Here is a 17723-nt window from a genome sequence, read left to right as displayed (position 1 = left end):
AACAGTTGCACAAGTGAAACCATTAAACAGAATTACATATGGACAATTTCAAAATACTGCAGAGTACAGAAGAACTAATTAAGTACAAGTTAGTTCACTACGATTTTTATTAGTCCCAGTTAAAGAAATACAACGACTTAATTTGCATATCAGTAAAAAAAAAAAGTAAATAAAGATAAGAATTATTTGAGTCCACTTGGGCTCTGACCCATTTATACAAAAATAGATACCAAAGATACTTCTGATTTCAGTAAATGCCTCTCGTGGGACCCCCCCTTCCCAAAAAAGTACGGTATTTCGATGTATTTTTTCAATAGTAAACATTAATAAAACGAAACAATATTTAGAATTTTTGTTTGATTGCAATTGCATAACAATAATAATAAACTATAAAAAAAATCACAAAAGAAACATTCATATTTATATAAAAAAAAGTTGCTTTTGTAGTATAATCTCTTTGAATAATGCATGGGTAATTTAGGTCTGAATATAATACGAATAATATGCGGGAGTAACACGCGATAACCCATAAATGTGTGTTCATCAAGATTTTACGAACACTTACACTTTTACGAACATTTTTCGTTTTTTGGTGTAAACCAGAGAACCTTAGAAATAAGACTAAGATATTTTAAGATTCTTTTAATTTAGAGCTCTCTTCTGCAGGCTAACTCGTCTGCCTTCATTGGTAGGGTTGCTACGCCACCTACTTCCGAAGGGGATAAGAAACAATACCATTTTGGTTACCTAGCAAAATCAAAGTCCACAAACAGAGTAAGGACGTTCTGGACTGTAATACCCTGGAGCATGCCCAAATAATAGCGCACTGATTGATAATATGGGTGCAAACTGATGTGCTCCCGAAATGATTATATGATCTTCTTACCTACTGTCCCATTATACAGGGGACCAAATGTAGATGTTCAGTCCATTGCACTTTTTTGCCATTTCTTATTGTTATCCATCAGGAACACTTAGTTTCTTTATTATTTGTTCTTTATGTCTTTTTTCTTTTTACCTTAAGCTCCGAACAGCCCAAACCAATGAACTCATGAACTAAAATGCTATACTTGATCAATACAGCGGTGCATACCTACTTTTGAGCCACCCTGTATGCAATTATTTCATCACGAAATTCGGTATTACTCGAGCAGACGGTTCTACCAAATTCTGAAAGCTTTCTTACATTTTCAGGTTAGGTTAGAGCTTCTAAACTACTGGTAACATTTCTTACCTCCAAAATGGTTTACCCAGTCTTGTATTCTCTCGCCTTCCACTTCAGTAAATAGCTACATATACAGTATTTTCACTACCGTATTATTAAAATTGTTTTCAATATGCTGTGCACTCTCACAAATTACTTATATTCACAGTCTCATTCCTTCACGAAAAATGTTTCACATCATATTTTCTATTTGGTAGAACCGTCTGCTCAAGTGAACCCCGAAATTCGCTCCCAGTGCCTTAGAAATTGTTTCTTACAGTAGGCATTCAAAGGTGTAATTCACATTACGAGGAACTCTGCTTACTGTTATAAGTACGCGTCCGGACGTATGCCAGAAATATTACTACGCTAAAAACACAGTAACTTGTCTTAGATGGACTAAAACTAAGAACACCATATAACATAATCAAGGTAGGAGCTAGGGTTAGCAACTTTCAACAATAAAATTACCGTCTCCCGTTCATAATCCTCAAAAAATATATAAAATAATTGTATTTTAAATCTTGAAATGTATATAGTTGAGGCCAACAAAAATACCGGCAGGTTGGCAACCCTAGTAGGAGCACAGCAGGCAGGCCTGAGACAAGGCATGTCAATGACGGAGAATATGCACGGAAACAAGAACAGAAAAAAGAAGTAGCACCCGTCATAGTCTCACATTTCTAGGCAACTAACCTAACCTAACATGAACAGAAATTGTAACTCTTTTGAAAAAAAAAAAAAACAGCTGGACCTCTTCGGCAAGGTTCTAGAACACAGGTCCCCCTTTCCATTTAGTTGTAATAAAGATAGAAAAAGAACGAGCCCTGCGGGCTCTAACGCTCACTCGGCAATACTATGTGAATTAAATATTAAACTTTGTACAGAAAGGAAACAACCTAGCTACTAACTTATATTGGGGGACCTGTGTTCTAGAACCTTTCTTTATTTTTTTTACGTGCTTCTGGACACCTTCTGCTAAACATAACCTCAATTCAGATTTCCTACATTGTGCAGAAATACTCTGCCGGTGGAAATTAGTATGTTACATGGTTATTGATATGTGTTCATTCATTTTGAACATATAAATGAAAGGCGCCTGTAATGGGTGTACACTTGTAAACATGAAACACTACCTTTCTACATCATGAAATTACAATCTTCTTTCATATGCACTCACCGATTTGGTGCTGTTTTACTATACGGATCCATAGATTTCTGACATTTAGGGAACTTTCTAATAATATTTTAATTACTCCATTTACGACGAGCTATTTTTAATCAGTTCCAAAGTTTACTTACACATCCTGGCAAAAAGTTCCCGTTTGCTCCGTTTACCATATACCACAACAATTCAATAACACACAAATTTTTAGAATCAATTGCGCTCAACGTTGTTAGATTCAGCTAGAATATTTTGATTCGGCTAACTGAATCATCTCAGTTACTTTGGCCACCCATTGGACACAATCTTCATAGGCTCAAATGTTTCATACTAGTAGCCTTCTTTCTATTAATATGATAAATATTAATAATAAAAATGAGAGATATAAGTTTATCGCTTTACATGAACCTTTGTACTTAGAATCACTGGGAATCAAAGTGTTACTATATATTGGTCTAATAATTTGTCTTGAAGAAATTGTGGTATTGTTTTACTATACGGATCCACGATTGTAAAATGTACGAAAAAAATTGGAAAATCTTTAATTTGCCCATTTTATTCCGAGAACAGAACCCAACAAACTCCATTTTCCTCGAATAACACATTTCATAGCTCTCTCTCTCTCTCTCTCTCTCTCTCTTTTTTTTTTTTTTTTTTTTTTTTTTTTATCTAACTTCCATAATGTCCAAGACTGTGAACCATACAATCCAATATTTCATATGTAGCACTCGACCAGGTTCGTCGTTAGTCCAATATTAGACCTGCTAGTGTTCTTCTTGAATGACTTTTTGCCTACGCCAGTCTTGATCGTATCTCTTTGATACAGTAAGTCTCTCGTCAAAATGCTTCCCAGATGGTTGAAATGATCTATCTCTTCAAATTGTCTTTGTTCTACCCTGCCCGTAACGGCACATCTGTACGGAATATTCTCATGACTTTCGATTTTTCGACATTGATTTTCACCCTACATTGTTTCCCAATGGCAGTCCTTCTCTCATGTCGTCCTTATATAATAACCGTATCATCTTCATACATGACCTTGTTAACAATCTGGCTTCCAATCTTGAAATCTCCAATTGCCACTCATGCTTCCTTCATCAAACATTTATTATAAATGTTGAATAATTGGTGCAATATACTACACCTTTCTCTGATTGCTTTTCCGCTTCCACATTCCGCACTATTGTTTTCTCCTTGATTCAAGTGCAACTCCATTCGTTGTCCTATGTAGGTTGTGAATGAGTCGTCGGTCTCTCCAGTTGACAACAATTTTTAAAGTATTTTCAGAAGTTCAGTCCAACTGACCATTCGAAAGGCTTTTTTTTTTTCAGTCGATGAAGCACAAACAATTCTTTCTTTACGTCGGGGACTCGTTCTGATATAATCCTCATGAACCCAATAGCATCTCTGGTGCCTTTTCCTTTCCGGAAACCAAATTGATCTTTCTCAAACATATGTTCTATCTTAATTTTCAGCCACCTGTTCAGTATGTGCCAATAAATTTTCAGTGTGGCAAATGAAGCTAATGATTCTGTGATAACTGTACTTCTTTGTTGGCTTTTTCTTAGAAAATGCAACCATTGTAACATCAGAGAAACTGTTTGGTCATTCTGCACTCAGGCAGATCTTGTTGATATGTGAAGTCAGTACTTTCATTGCATTATCTCCAAATCTGCTGGTATGTCATCGTCTTCAGTGGCCTTCTTTCACATGTTTTAAATGCTTGTACTACATCTTTCAATACATTGTCTTTTTCTTCATCATCTATCTCTTCCTCGCTTCGATCGCAATATCTTTGGAATGGTTCTTCTGATCTTACAGATCCTTTATGTATTCCTCCCAGATTCTAAGGATTCTTTGATGGTGAGTGACTACATGACTTTGTTGATCTTCACGTACGTATACTTTTGTTAGCTTTTCCTACTAACTCCTGTGCTTTCTGATACACGAGATCATATCTGCCGCTGTGATGCCAGTTTTGTAACAGTGAAATTCCCGTCCGAAGCCATGAAATTTCCCGATTAGATGCAAAATTTCCCGCCAACCTAAATAGATATAATTTGTAATATCTAGTAATAAACAATTTTTAAAAATACCGCTTTAGATGGTCTTTGATGTAAAGTTGAATTCATGCTCGTAGTATTAAAAAAAATGTTATTTACAATTATGCATGATAAGATCAAAAAGAAAATATAAAAAATACATGCACACTTTCCTTTAACGAACACTATCTTTGTATGTGTGTGGTTTGGACGGGAATGTTGTCTTCGGTAAAACAACATTTAATTCAATTGTATTGGCCTTAACATGATTTTTGTATTACTTGTACACCACTTGTTCCTTGCCACAATAAAAGATGCAGCAATTGGCAGGTGTTTGTGGTTGCAACTGCTTTACACTATCTTGATGTTTCAAGTCTTTTGTGTGTTTGTGGTGTTCATTTTTTCCACAAAAGAGCTCAATGTTACAGGTCTTACACCTAGAAAAGTTGAGAATGCCAGAATTTCCCGTTTTCAGTCTATTTTAAAGAAAAATTCCCGCATTCCCGTCAGTGCTCAGAATTTCCCGTTTTACGGGAAATTTCCCGCCAACTGGCATCACTGATCTGCCGCGCCGTTGAAGTTCCATTATTTCTTCAAATGTATGTTTCATATTCTTCTCTTTGGCATTTTCTGTCTCTCTTCTCAAATCATTATTCAACCTTCTGTATTCTTTGATGTCCGTAGTTTTCACCCTTCTACGTTTCTCAATCTTCTTAAGCATTGCTTCAGTTACTCATGGATTTCACGGTGCTCTTTCCACCCTGCCAATGTTGTGGAATGTGTAGTAGAATCTCTTTAACTTTTCCTCAGCTATTTTCTACATTGCCTACCAAATAGTCAATTGCACCGAGTTTTTCTTCAATCTTTTCTTTCACATCATTGTTCATACTTCTTAGTCGCTCCCAGTTCGATTTTCGATATCTCCTCTCATTTATCTTCAGTGACTAACCAGTTATAACCAGTTAAGTCTATAAGCACCTGGCCCCGTGCGTTTCTACCAAGACCAAATAATCCAATCATTATATTCGCAGCTTCTTCTCCCATTAACCTATTAAAGTCTTTTATTGCTATGGCTTTGACCTTATCTCTTCTCTCCTGATGCAATATGTCATTAATCTGGTCATATATTACTTGTACTTTATTGTCGTAATAGTCGGTTGTTGGTAGGTACACTTATATTATCTCTATATTCAGGGGTGCCCACAAGGGGGGGCTATGACGCAAACTGCGTCATTGAAATATTAGGGGGGGGTTAAAAATCTATATAAATATGTTTGATGGGGGGGGTAAAATTAATCGAAAAGAAGATTTTTTCATGGAAGAACACCTACGGATAGACAATTGGGGGGGGTGCGTCATGGACATAAGGGGGGGGTGGGCACCACTGCTATATTCACTGGTTTTGCACTTAGCTTTACAAATATCAAGCAGTCCACTTTGGTTACGCTTTTTGCTATTTGTTCCTTATTGCTAGTAATTTTACGGTACTTTCTCACCCTTTTTGTGATCATCGCACTTCATTATGTTCATTTTACATTTATCCATTTCCACTTTTAAATTTTCAAGTTTACCCCCACATCTTAAAGTTCTTGTGTACCTGGTTTCTACAATGTTAAAATGAAAATCATTAGCATTTTCTCCTTTGATGCTTTTTCCCGGAGTAGCCTCCATTCGAAGACTATTTTCCTTCGGAATGTTTTACCTAAAAAAAAAAAACATTGTATTTATTCTCCTCCTTCGTCCGTTCTGAGAAAAATAACGTGGTAGTATTTCCATTTTCATTCCACATCTTCATGAAATCGACCTCTCTGATTCATCAGCCTTTTAGGATAGTCTCTCCTCCTAAGGACAAGAAGTGCCCTGACCTTTTCCAAGTCATCTGCCTTTCGGGAAGCCATTGGCACCTGGTAGAAGTTGACTTCTTATCTCGGGAGTCGGTCGGTTTCCACTCACGTTAACCATTTAAGACGTTCCCCACTTTCTCCAGCGAGGTGTTGGTTGGGATTTTCCCTTCGTTAAAGATGAGACCTGAATGATTCCTCAAACTTCTTCAGTACTTTCAGAAGGCGGATTTTCTACTGCCATACTTGTATATCTACTTAGCATAAATGTAAAGATTGTTTATTTTTATTAAAGAATACGCATATTGCTTTATAACGGAATGAAAGGAAAATAAATTTCCCTTGTATGGAGATCAACGGACGTAAGGATCTACGTCCAACGTTTTGGACTTAGTCTCTGGAAGATAGTCTAGGTTTTTGTATAGAGAGGGGTACAACTAGTGACAATCCATTTTCGAATGGTCAATGAAATATGCTAACAAAAAGAATTAGTTAATCAAGACGTCTGAAACAATTTCTAAATACCCCAAAAATGGCTGCTGTCATAGGTCGTGCAAATTCCAACTATGTTCTAATCCTGTGCATACAGTCACCCGAAATCTAATTATTCATTTTTTCTTTGTATTTATCTATAATTAAATAGTACTAAAAAAGTTCAACGGAAAAGCAATGAATATTTCCTATATATATATTTGCAATAAGAAAATACTTCTAGAAAAGTAAAACTCGTGTTGATATTTCATAACCTTTTAGAATCACCTGCATAATATGAAATCTTGAACAGGTAAGGCTGAATATCACGGTATGTTGTATCAAACACAAGATCTAAATCTGACTGTTCAGGGATTTCAGGCACATATTCATATTTATTCATAACTTTCACAATATACATAATTTTTTCTGTTAGCGCTTCAGATACTTTTTCCCGTGAAATATACACCTCCTGTTCATTTTCCAGCTTAGTAACTTCTAGACGAACAATCCATATTTCCCAAGGAAGAACATACTCATGGGGAATAGGCCATATTGATTTCTTTCGTTGAAAGAATTCCAAAGATATTTGTCCAGATTTTTTTCTTTGACAGCTTCGCAAAACTCTTGAAAATGAGGAAATTTCCTTCTTCAAAGATTTATCAAGCTCATCAGATAAACAGGAGACATAAGTAAAATCAACAAAATCACAGTCTACATCTTGATAACTAATACTTCCTATTGAATAACTTCCTTCATCTGTATATCTAAATTTTCCAAATGAACGATGGAAAATAATAGTATGAAACACACTGGTAACTACTTCATCAACCTGTCTTTCTTCTAACGAAAGTTCCAGTACGTGGGATCGTGTATTCATTCTAATTACGATTATAGCATTCACACCCAATCTTTGCACCTTCGAATATCGTCCTACAAATTTTTATAATTGATTTTTTTGTTAATTGCAATAATCTCCATATTTGAAAGTAAGATGTCTCTTTCTTCTCCTACTCTATACAAGATCAAATATTTGAGATGTAGATCTAAATCCAAGTCACCTATATCCTTACACAAGTTTTAAAGTTGATGTTATCAAGCAAGTCTCTGTGATGTAGTCAGAAAGTCAAGTCCCTTTCCAATGAATACGAAGAATAATAATTAATAAAAGTTAGTTATGGACATTTATTTCGGTTAGGATTGAAAAACTATCTAACAAAATTTTTAACTATTTTAATATGAGGTCAGAAACCCTGATTGATGTCTTTGGCTTAAACCATGTATGGTGTTCGTTGTTGGTACAACAGACATTTTTACCGAGCTTAGTTATCACCTTCGATCAAAAGTTGAACTTCGTTGGTGCACACGGCCAACTGATATCCATTTGACTTATTTTTGGCTAAATCTAGCCTATTTGGAGAAGTATTTTGCCATTCAAATCTACGAAACGCCTTAAATATAGCCTATTTTATGAAACTCTTTTATTTTATGAACATTAAATTTATTTTAAAAATACATTTTTCTTTAAAAATAGAATATAAATTTTAAAAATAAGCCTATTAGTCATTATATAAATCGTATTAATCTATTTCTCAAGACAGAGTATGTTTTATCACGCAACAACTTGTTTTTTATTCTTCTCTCCCCACAGGCACGTAGCCAAGGGGGGTTGGGGGGTTCGGACCCCCTCTTCGAGACCAGAAGTGAAAAATTAGGGAAGGATGAAATAAAATGAAATGAGAAAAAGAAGGATCAGAGTTAAAAATAAACTACAGGAAGCTTTTGGTTACTCTTTATTTATTTATTTATTTATTTATTTATTTATTTATTTATTTATTTATTTATTTATTTATTTATTTGCCTGTTTTGCATACAAATGAGAGTATTCTCGAGCACGCATACAGTTGTCAAAATTACAAAATAATTACATATATGGTATAGAAAAAACTTAGATAAAATAATACATACATAACTATGACTTTTATAAGCTTATACAATCATAATATAATTAACAAAGGAAAAAAAAAACATTTATACATTATCTTCAAAAAACTCATTTAGTGAGTAGTAACATTTATCTACTAAGAACTCGTGAAGATCCGATTTAAACATAGAATATGATTTGTTTTGTTTTAGAAAGTCAGGTAACTTATTGAAAATTTTTGTACAGTTAATATATACACTTTTTTGAAAAAACGAGAAATTTTGGGGGATAACATGCAAATTATTAACGAATCGAGTATTGTATTTATGGACGTTACTGTTTTCAATAAATAAGTGTTTGTTACTTACGGTAAACAAGATAACTTTATATAGATACGCACAAGGTAATGGTAATATTTTTTTGTCCTCGAAAGATGGGCTTGCAAGAAGATTTTGGTGACAATCCAAACACAACCCTTAGTGCTTTCTTTTGTAAGCGAAACGTGCTAATACATTTAGTAGAATAACCCCAAAAAATAATACTGTAAGTTATTAAAGAATGGAATTTTGCATAGTACACCGAAACTAAGACCTCTGTTGTGACATTACCTCTTAGTCTACGGAGGCCGAAACAAATACTACTTAATTTTTTGTTGAGTTGAGAAATATGCTCATTCCAAGTAAGTTTCGAACTTATGGTGACACCAAGAAATTTAGTTGAAATAGAAAAGTCGACTTTTTTGTTATTTACCATTACGTAAGGAATAAATTTATTTTGAAGAGGATAATAAAAATTTAGCAAGGAAGTTTTATCATTGTTTAGAACTAACTTACTGTTACTTAACCAGTTACTTAATCGTGAAAACGCAGTGTTTAGATTATGTTCAATATCATGTCGTGAGTTACCTGTAATAATAACATTGGTGTCATCAGCAAATAATACACATTTATTAGGCAACATTTCATATGTCAAATCATTGATGTAAATAAGAAAGAGCAATGGACCAAGCACTGATCCTTGAGGTACACCAGTTAGTATTGTACCTTTATAACTACTAAACTTACACATTTCGCCATTATTTTCGTTCGTAATTTGAACTATCTGATACCTATCCTTCAAGTAAGACTCGATCCATTTATTGGCAGTTCCTCTTATACCATAAAAGCTTAATTTTTTGAGTAAGAGATCATGATTTACAGTGTCAAATGCTTTAGTAAGATCAACAAAGAGTCCAATTGCCCATTTTTTATTATTTATTGCATGCATAACAGTACTAAGAAAATCGAAAATCGCAGAATCAGTAGATTTGACAGTTAAAAACCCATGTTGAGATAATGATATTAGATTATTGGAATGTAAGTAATTCCTTATCCTATTTGACATTACCGTCTCAAAAATTTTTGAAAATACAGATAAAACTGAGATAGGGCGATAATTCTTAATAGGATATTTCCTTCTTTCTTATGAGGAAATTTGTATTACTTGAAATACATGGTTGCGAGGTGAGCGATATGTCTTGGAAGAGTCAGGGAGTTTGAAATTTCTAGAAAAGTTGCGAAATTCTCAGAATTTCTGCTACTAGTCAGGGAGATTTCAAGCTTCCGAAAGCAAAGTGCCGTATGTAACAGCGTGGACATTTTTTTATCATAATTTTTCGCCATCGCATCCTTGCAATTTCAATCATGTTATTTCAAAATCAATTTTCTACTGCTCCTTTAACCTGTCATTTGAAACAGACAGTAGTTGACGGAATAATAAAAACAAAAAATTATGTGGATAGAAAGTTCTGTTTGATTCAACAGAAAAAGGAACGCAGATATTGCAAAATATTTTACAAGACATTATTGAGTATGTACTTTCTATAATAGTGAATATGTACTTTTTATAACAGTTGAGGTCATAATGAAATTAAATTTGTTATATTTGAATAAACAGAGGAAGGATGTAAATATTGTATAATCTTTTTCAATACTTTTTTTATTATTTTACTCGAGATTTCTTCATAGTTTACTAAAATATTTAGCAACATATCCTCACAAACCAATGTTGATAGTAAAGTAGTTTAAATTGATCGAGCTCCTGGGCCTTCAGAATTTCATGTTCCCCCCCCCCCGTTACGAAATCCTGGCTAAACGAACCAAACGAGTCCCTGGTGTGATGACCACAGTATTTCATGTCACGGACCCCCCTCCCTTCACGAAATCCTGGCTACGTGCCTGTCCCCACCCACAGATTTACAAGTACTTAACAATACTTGTAGACTCAGAAAGAATTTTAATGTCGCTCCCGTCGCTACTTTTTAATTATTTCAATTTTCGCATTTCATTGCTAAAATGAGAGCTTTCTTATACAAATTTAGTAACTATTCGGTTCTTTAAGCCACCGAGATTGTTTTCGTTTATTAAAGGAAACAAATTGGTTATTTAATTAACTTAAAAGCACACAATGCATTCATAATGATTCGTGTGGGTATGCGTGCCGACTACGTGGGTGCTCCGGGGCTCCAGCAGCCACAAGAGTTTTTGTATGGACCCGTTTCTCATGCGTTTAAGTCAACCGTGTTACAGACTGAACTAGAGCAGCCCCAACTTATCCTTATAGTATCGGTATATTTTACTTTATCACAGCATAGCCCTTTATGAGGTGTTCATTTTAACTAAAAATATATCAATCAAATATCGAGATTTCCCTAAAAACATATAGGCTAACACGTTCCTCCATTGATATGAATCCACCTAAATTTTGGAAATTTGGCGCCGTTGCGTGTGCATGTATGGAGAAATAAGAAATATTGCAAACACTATGACTGGCCGGAAGATGTGCTACTGAAAACTGGGACAATGGCAGCCTGCACAAACAATTCACAATCCAACAATGGTGTACAGTAGGGCGGGGCGAACTTCAAGAAATGTAAACAGAAGCTTTTGTTTGTAGTTCTAAAAGTTGATACAGGTAAAGATGTAAAATTTCAGATTTTTATCTTTTGATTTAAGGGTCCCAACTTTGAGTTAACAATGAAGCTATTATTGGCATATGATAAAAAGTAGTTTTTTTTTTTAGTTCAGTAGGTTTATTGTTCTAAAACATGCACTAATTTTTTTTAAAAGAAGTATTACTTAATTATCTGCTTTCAGAAACGCAAGCTTAGTATCCAAATTTCCAAATTTCCTTCTTGATTCCTCGGATGAAGCAACCATTCCATGTCTGGCTTTATGACCAAAAACTTTTGTGGAAACCCTGGAAACTTCTTTTACGACTCGTTCAACTGCTTGTGAATGACATTGAATTCCTGTAAATTCCAGTGGTCCTATTTCAATCTTTGCCAGCAATTCTTCATCTGACACTGAGTTTACAAGTGGAGGTGGCGTTGTGACGGAAGCATCCCAATCAATCATCTTGTAGTAGTTTTCTGCTTCGAGATGGATCACAATATTTGATTTACAAAATTTTCTCACTCCAGCTTGATTGGCCGTTCTTTCAACAACAATCTTGTTTACTGCATCTTTTCTTACTTCAATGTCTGGATCTGCAAGAGCTGCAAGAAGAATATTTTCACTGTGGGCAAAATAATAATTTAACTTTAGAGATATTATTGCAGCTTCCTTCATCTCACTATCGGGCAAATTTCTAACTTTCTCCAAAATAAAATAGAAGTTACGTGATCCATCAGTGCAGTTGGAATGGGTTTTTATCTCGAACCAACTTGGAGTATACACTCTAACGATGTAGGTTACAAGCTGCAATAGGTTTTTGGATGGATTTCTTGTGCTCATGATCAAACGAAGGGTTCGATTGGCGAGCGTCAACCACCTGGCGTGATTAAGGGCACCTGGAGAAGCAGTTTGCAAAAATTTTATAACAGCAGCATCAGCGTTGTCCTTTCCCTTTTGTACTGCGATGCAAGCCTTTAGCAAATAGTTTTGATCAGCGCTAAAATCTTTTGTGATATTCACACAAAATTCCTTGACATTTCCAGTGACGGGCTGGAAATCAACCATTGGAACATCCCGTGGATCAAAACTTAACATCTTTTCGAGGTGGCCCGAAAATCCCTTTGGACCAGTTGTTTTGCCATCAATATTTTTAAAAATTTCTCTTAGTGGAAGATTATTGCTTGAGTCTTCTCAGAATTTAGGCGTAATCGCCATTTCGAGCACCAACTAACAAATATATCGATGGCAGATTGGAGTGCTGTGTTCAATTGATGGATCGTTTTACCGAGAGCAAGAAAGGCTGTGTCGCCTGCAAACTAAAAGAGATGTACATTTTGAGGAAGTGGAGGAAGATCGGCAACGAAGAGCAAATACAGAAGTGGTGATAATGCTGAGCCCTGTGGAACGCCGGAATGAATATAGACAGGGTGTGATAAGGAGTTGTTTACAGATATGTATGTAATGCGACATGATAGAAAGTTGAAAATGAATCGGATGTAGCACATTGGTAGTTTACAGGAGAGAAGCTTAAAGAAAAGCGCAAGATGCCATACCTTATCGAAAACTTTCTCAAGGTCGAATAGAAGTAAACATGATGGCAGTGAGCGGTTTAAGTGATTTGTAATGAGATTGGTGAGGCGTAAGAGCTGGTCATGAACACCAATGCGAGGACGGAAACCTACTTGATGGAGTGGAATGATGCGATGGCGAGAGAGATGTGGATGAAGTCTGTTAACAAGAATGCGTTCGAGAATTTTACAGAAAACAGTGGTTAATTGGATTGGACGGTAAGATGATACTGAGGTAGCTGGCTTGTTAGGTTTTAGAAACATTAAAGTCTTGGAGGTTTTCCAATTGACGGGAATGGTACCGGTACGTAAAATGAAAGTGAAAATATGGGCTAACAGGAGCAGCAAACGGAAAGGACTCTCATTAATGTGACGGTAGGTGATAAGGTCCATGCCTGGAGCAGTGTTACGTTTGCAAGCTGTGACTTCACGAATTTCTGGAACTGTGATAGGTGTGGTAAGTTCGTGATGAGCTGGAAAGGTATGCTCTGTACTGGGTTGAAGATGAGGAGAATCAACATTAAACTTATATGCAGGATGGCGTCGTTCAGATCTTTCAGGAGGAAATGACGTGAAGATGATTTGGAGGTGATTCGCAAAGGTATCAACTTTGTCACTATCTGAGGTGAGTGGATAATCACCGTCAATGAGAGGATAAGGTGTTCGAGTGAGTTTGCTAGTCAATGCATTAAATCTCTTCCAGTATTTGGTAGGATGTGAAGTTGCGTCCAGTGTATTGCACGTTTTGACCCAGTTTCGAAGTTTATAGGCTATAACGTAGTTACGAACCGTACGTTGGAGTTATCGGTGATGGCGTAGAGCCTCTTCGTTCTTTGTACGTACGTAATCTCGGTAAAATTGTCGAGAACGTCTGATCATGTGAAGGTATTGAGGTGGTAATCGGGGACGCGGTGGGTGTACTTGCGAAGTAGGTATATTCTCGGCAGATGCTGTATGGATAGAAGAGGTGATAGCATCCAGTGCCGAGTATAGTTCATCCTCAGTATTTGGTGGCTCGAGATCTTCAAGCTTAGTAGTGAGCTGAAGTCTGTAGTTATCCCAATTAGCTTTGTCAAATCTAGGGACCACCTTAGGTGGAAAGTTTACAGAACAGTGGTGGCGAAAAGAGCGTTTGATAGTTAACTTGACTGGAAGGTGGTCGCTGCCAAGAGGGTCTAAGACTTCGATATAGCATTTGCCGGCAAGGGTAGTTGAGGTGATGACAACATCCAGTGTGGTATCTGAGAGAGGGCGTGTTGATTTTGGAAGTTTATGCAGGATGCAAGGTATGCGTGTTGTAATGAAATCCTGGAACTGAGCCTTCTAGCAAGCGGGTCTATGTTAATATCGGCCATGATAATGAAGTGGCGAAAATTGTTTGCGATATACTGAAGAAAGGAGTATGGTATTGCATGGCCGGGGCGAACGTAGATGGTCGCCAAGGTGATGTATAAAGCCTTAAAATAGACGGTTGTGATAAGATATTCTGGAAGGTTGGAAATAGAAGCTTGGAAAGTACGATAAGGTAGCTGAGGAGCAAATCCAATGAGTGCGCCGCCATTGGCGCGGAGGGCTGGTGTTTGATTGTCGGCTCGAAAGATCTGGTATCCTGAGAACTTACAAGACATACGAGGTGTGAGATAAGTTTCGTTTAGTAGAAACGCTGATGCATGTTCTTCCAGAAGAAGTTGTTCGAAGAGAGATTTATGTTGATTGAGGGAACTGATATTGAGAAAGATAATAACGATATCCATAAAGAAATTCATAATCTTAAATAGATGTTTCCAAGTGGGTGGTGTGAAAGTGAACTCGTTGGCCTGTGTAGGTGGCATTGAAGGTAACGTTGAATATGCAGCGGGCAGCATACTGTACTTGTTGTAGTACATGCGGCCGTAGAAAAGGATGCACGTTTTGTAGCGTTAGTGTGATGAACTAAAGAAGTTGAGAATTGTAACAGGCTGAGAAACAGGTGGTACATTGGAGGTAGGAGTGGAGTTGGTCGTTGGTTCACTTTGAGTGCGAAGTGGTGCCACTAAGTGAGGTTTATCCGGTGAAGGTGTGGGTCGAGCTTGACACTTGAAGCCATGGGCGTCTCTGGCGGGGGGGACAGGGGGGACGCGTCCCCCCCAATATTTTGAGTGACATAATCTAAAATTCCGCTGAGATACTAGCAGTTAGATCATTTCCTTTGATGTCCCCCCCCCCAAATTTTACATGCCAGAGACGCCAATGCTTGAAGCTATAAGTCGGGTGTTGCTCAGGACAAGCGGAGCACTGCGGTGGACGCTGCAGGTTTGGACAGGTACGTGTGGAATGGAGTCCAGCACAGTATTCCTGCAGTTAGCGGTGGTGTGCGTGTTATATTCTTGACAACGCTCGCAGCGGATTGGTACTGGTCGTGCAGTGCGTGATGGCTCGACACGATGCCGTTTGCGATAGATATAAGCTCCGTTATCAAGTAGTTGTTGATGGTGTCCTGCGTTTGAGATAACACTCGGACCATGTAAGTGGGACCTCGGTCATTTCGAATGCGGATGCACTTGGAAACTTTGTTCCCATCTTCTGTGAGTTCTTGTAGAATCTCATCATCAGTGAAGTCAGGATTTACACCTCGTATGACCACGGAGAAAGCAGGCGTCCGAGGTGGCGAAGGCGGCTGTTTGATTCTCCGGTCAGTCAGTTTAGTGAGCTGTGCATTCTTGCCAAAAATTTCATAACTGAATTTGTTACGAATAGTGGTAGCCAGATGCTGATCAAGAGATTTGATGATCATTCCATTTCTGGTGGCAACAATTTGTTAGGTCTGAGCTCGCCGATAATATTTATTGAGCTGAAGATAGATGTGCTTTTCGTTCTGATATTTCGTGTCAAAATTTGTAAGTAAGAACGAATAAATTGGTTATTTTGTACTGTCAGATAGCGACGGAAACTCCGTGTTGTCGATTCTAAGTCGCTCACTATCAGAGTCTGAGATGCTATCTCGGCGATGACGTTTCGGAGATGGTGTGTGATGTTGACCTATAACTGGAGATCGTGATCTTTCCGGGCTATTGTCGTTACGGTGTGAATCTCGGTGCCTACGTCTGATATCCGAATCTGCAGAGGATACGGTAGGACCAGCTATTACGGTAGGAAGTCCGACATGTTGTCCTCCAGTCGCCATATCGGGTCAACCAGTGATGGTCCCCAGGCCCGCTGGTCGAAATGAGAGATGAGCAACAATGAGATGTGAGATGAGAAAGTAAGATGAGTGTAATGAAGTTCAAAAGACAAGGAACCCTTCGAAAGCGATAACTTTCGTCTATCCTGTAAGTGCAGTATGTGTGTTATGCTCTCAGGTACGTATAGCAATACCTGGTCCTCGTTGACACACTAACAAACACAAGACAGGCTAGGTTTCTTGATGAGGTAAGTATGTTGAATGTAAGTTTTTTTGTCCTTTTCCTGGGGCGAGTCAATGTCCTGTTCCTAGGGCGATTCAGGAACTGATGGAGACAGAGTAAGCCCATGTTAATAGGTAGTTACGGTGCATATGATGGATAGATGAATGAAGAAAGCTCACGCGGTTCATAGATGTGAAAGATTTCGGGATCCACTGCAGCATCATCTAGTTGTAAATGATAGGTCATGAAATGCTGGAGAGGAGTATCGACGTAAGTTGGAGGTGCGTCGTGATCCCGATCGTACCGTTGGATATCAAGTAACAAGGGATGGTGCTGGTCAATTCGCTTGCAAACGTACCGAGTACGAAGCTGTTCGAGATGATGCAATAAAGGTGGAAAATCAATCACCTCGTAAAGTAACCGTGTCGGATGCGGTAAGCTGATGCGATGCTCTAGGCGTAGAGCATGACGCTCTAGGATTGCCAATTTCTGATAAAATTTTAGCGGTGCGGATGTCCAGGCAGTGTGTCCATATGTTAATGTGCTGCGCATAAAGGCTTTGTAAGTATTAGGTACTGCTAAAGCTTTTAGCCCCCAGGTTGTACCGACTAAGCGCTTGAGTAGGTTGAGCCGATTTTGTGCTTGGCGTACGATTTTGGTGAGGTGTGGATTCCAGGTAAATTTGGCGTCAAATATGACACCAAGATAAGTCAGAGTATTTGGCGCCAGTACAGGTGTATGATCTACGTGAAGGTTTAATCGACTTGGATTCCTGTATATTCGTGAACGGCGTCTACGTGGCAGGAAAACAATAGCCTGATTTTTCGTAGAATTAATACTTAACCGCCATATATTACACCAGTGAACGAATGCGTCAATTGCCGTTTGCATGGTTTTACTGATTGATTGCACTATGCGGGCCGCCGTGAAGCAGGTGGTGTCGTCAGCAAACTGAAATATGCTTATGTTGTGTGGAACAACAAGGTCGGCAACATACAATAAGTATAATACAGGAGACAGTGTGGAACCTTGAGGAACGCCGGATTGTAGGAAGATCGGATGAGAGAGTGTTCCGTTAATAGAGATATATGCTAGCCTCCCTAATAAGAAGGAATGTATGAACCTGATATATGAAGATGGTAGTAGATAGTTATGGAGTTTGTAAAGTAAACCAGGGTGCCAGACTTTATCG

At 37.6% G+C, this 17723-nt stretch overlaps 1 protein-coding gene and 1 pseudogene across 3 annotated transcripts in view; both read right to left on the bottom strand.

The window, feature by feature from the left end:
- Positions 1–2661, bottom strand: part of LOC145664033 (distal membrane arm assembly component 2) — a 35575-nt gene extending 32914 nt beyond the window's left edge. The window contains exon 1 of one of the 3 annotated variants that reach the window (XM_081730349.1): positions 2507–2661. Coding sequence is in view for 1 of the 3 variants with exons in the window: in XM_081730350.1 (XP_081586476.1) it covers positions 2385–2416 (32 nt within the window). In the remaining 2 variants the exon portion in view is untranslated. Of the gene's footprint in view, positions 1–2384 lie in introns of all 3 variants that reach the window. The other 2 variants (XM_081730350.1, XM_081730348.1) reach the window with 2 other exon arrangements.
- A 4100-nt stretch (positions 2662–6761) lies between these two features.
- Positions 6762–7695, bottom strand: LOC145663549 (autophagy-related protein 101 pseudogene; annotated as a pseudogene).
- Between the last annotated feature and the right edge of the window lie 10028 nt (positions 7696–17723).

This window comes from Thermobia domestica, chromosome 11 (assembly GCF_964235325.1).
Source record: "Thermobia domestica chromosome 11, izTheDome1.hap1.1, whole genome shotgun sequence".
In the NCBI taxonomy this organism is placed as follows: Eukaryota; Metazoa; Arthropoda; class Insecta; order Zygentoma; family Lepismatidae; genus Thermobia; species Thermobia domestica.
The sequence above is the reverse complement of the archived record's forward strand: the minus strand, read 5'-3'. Positions and strand labels throughout refer to the sequence as shown.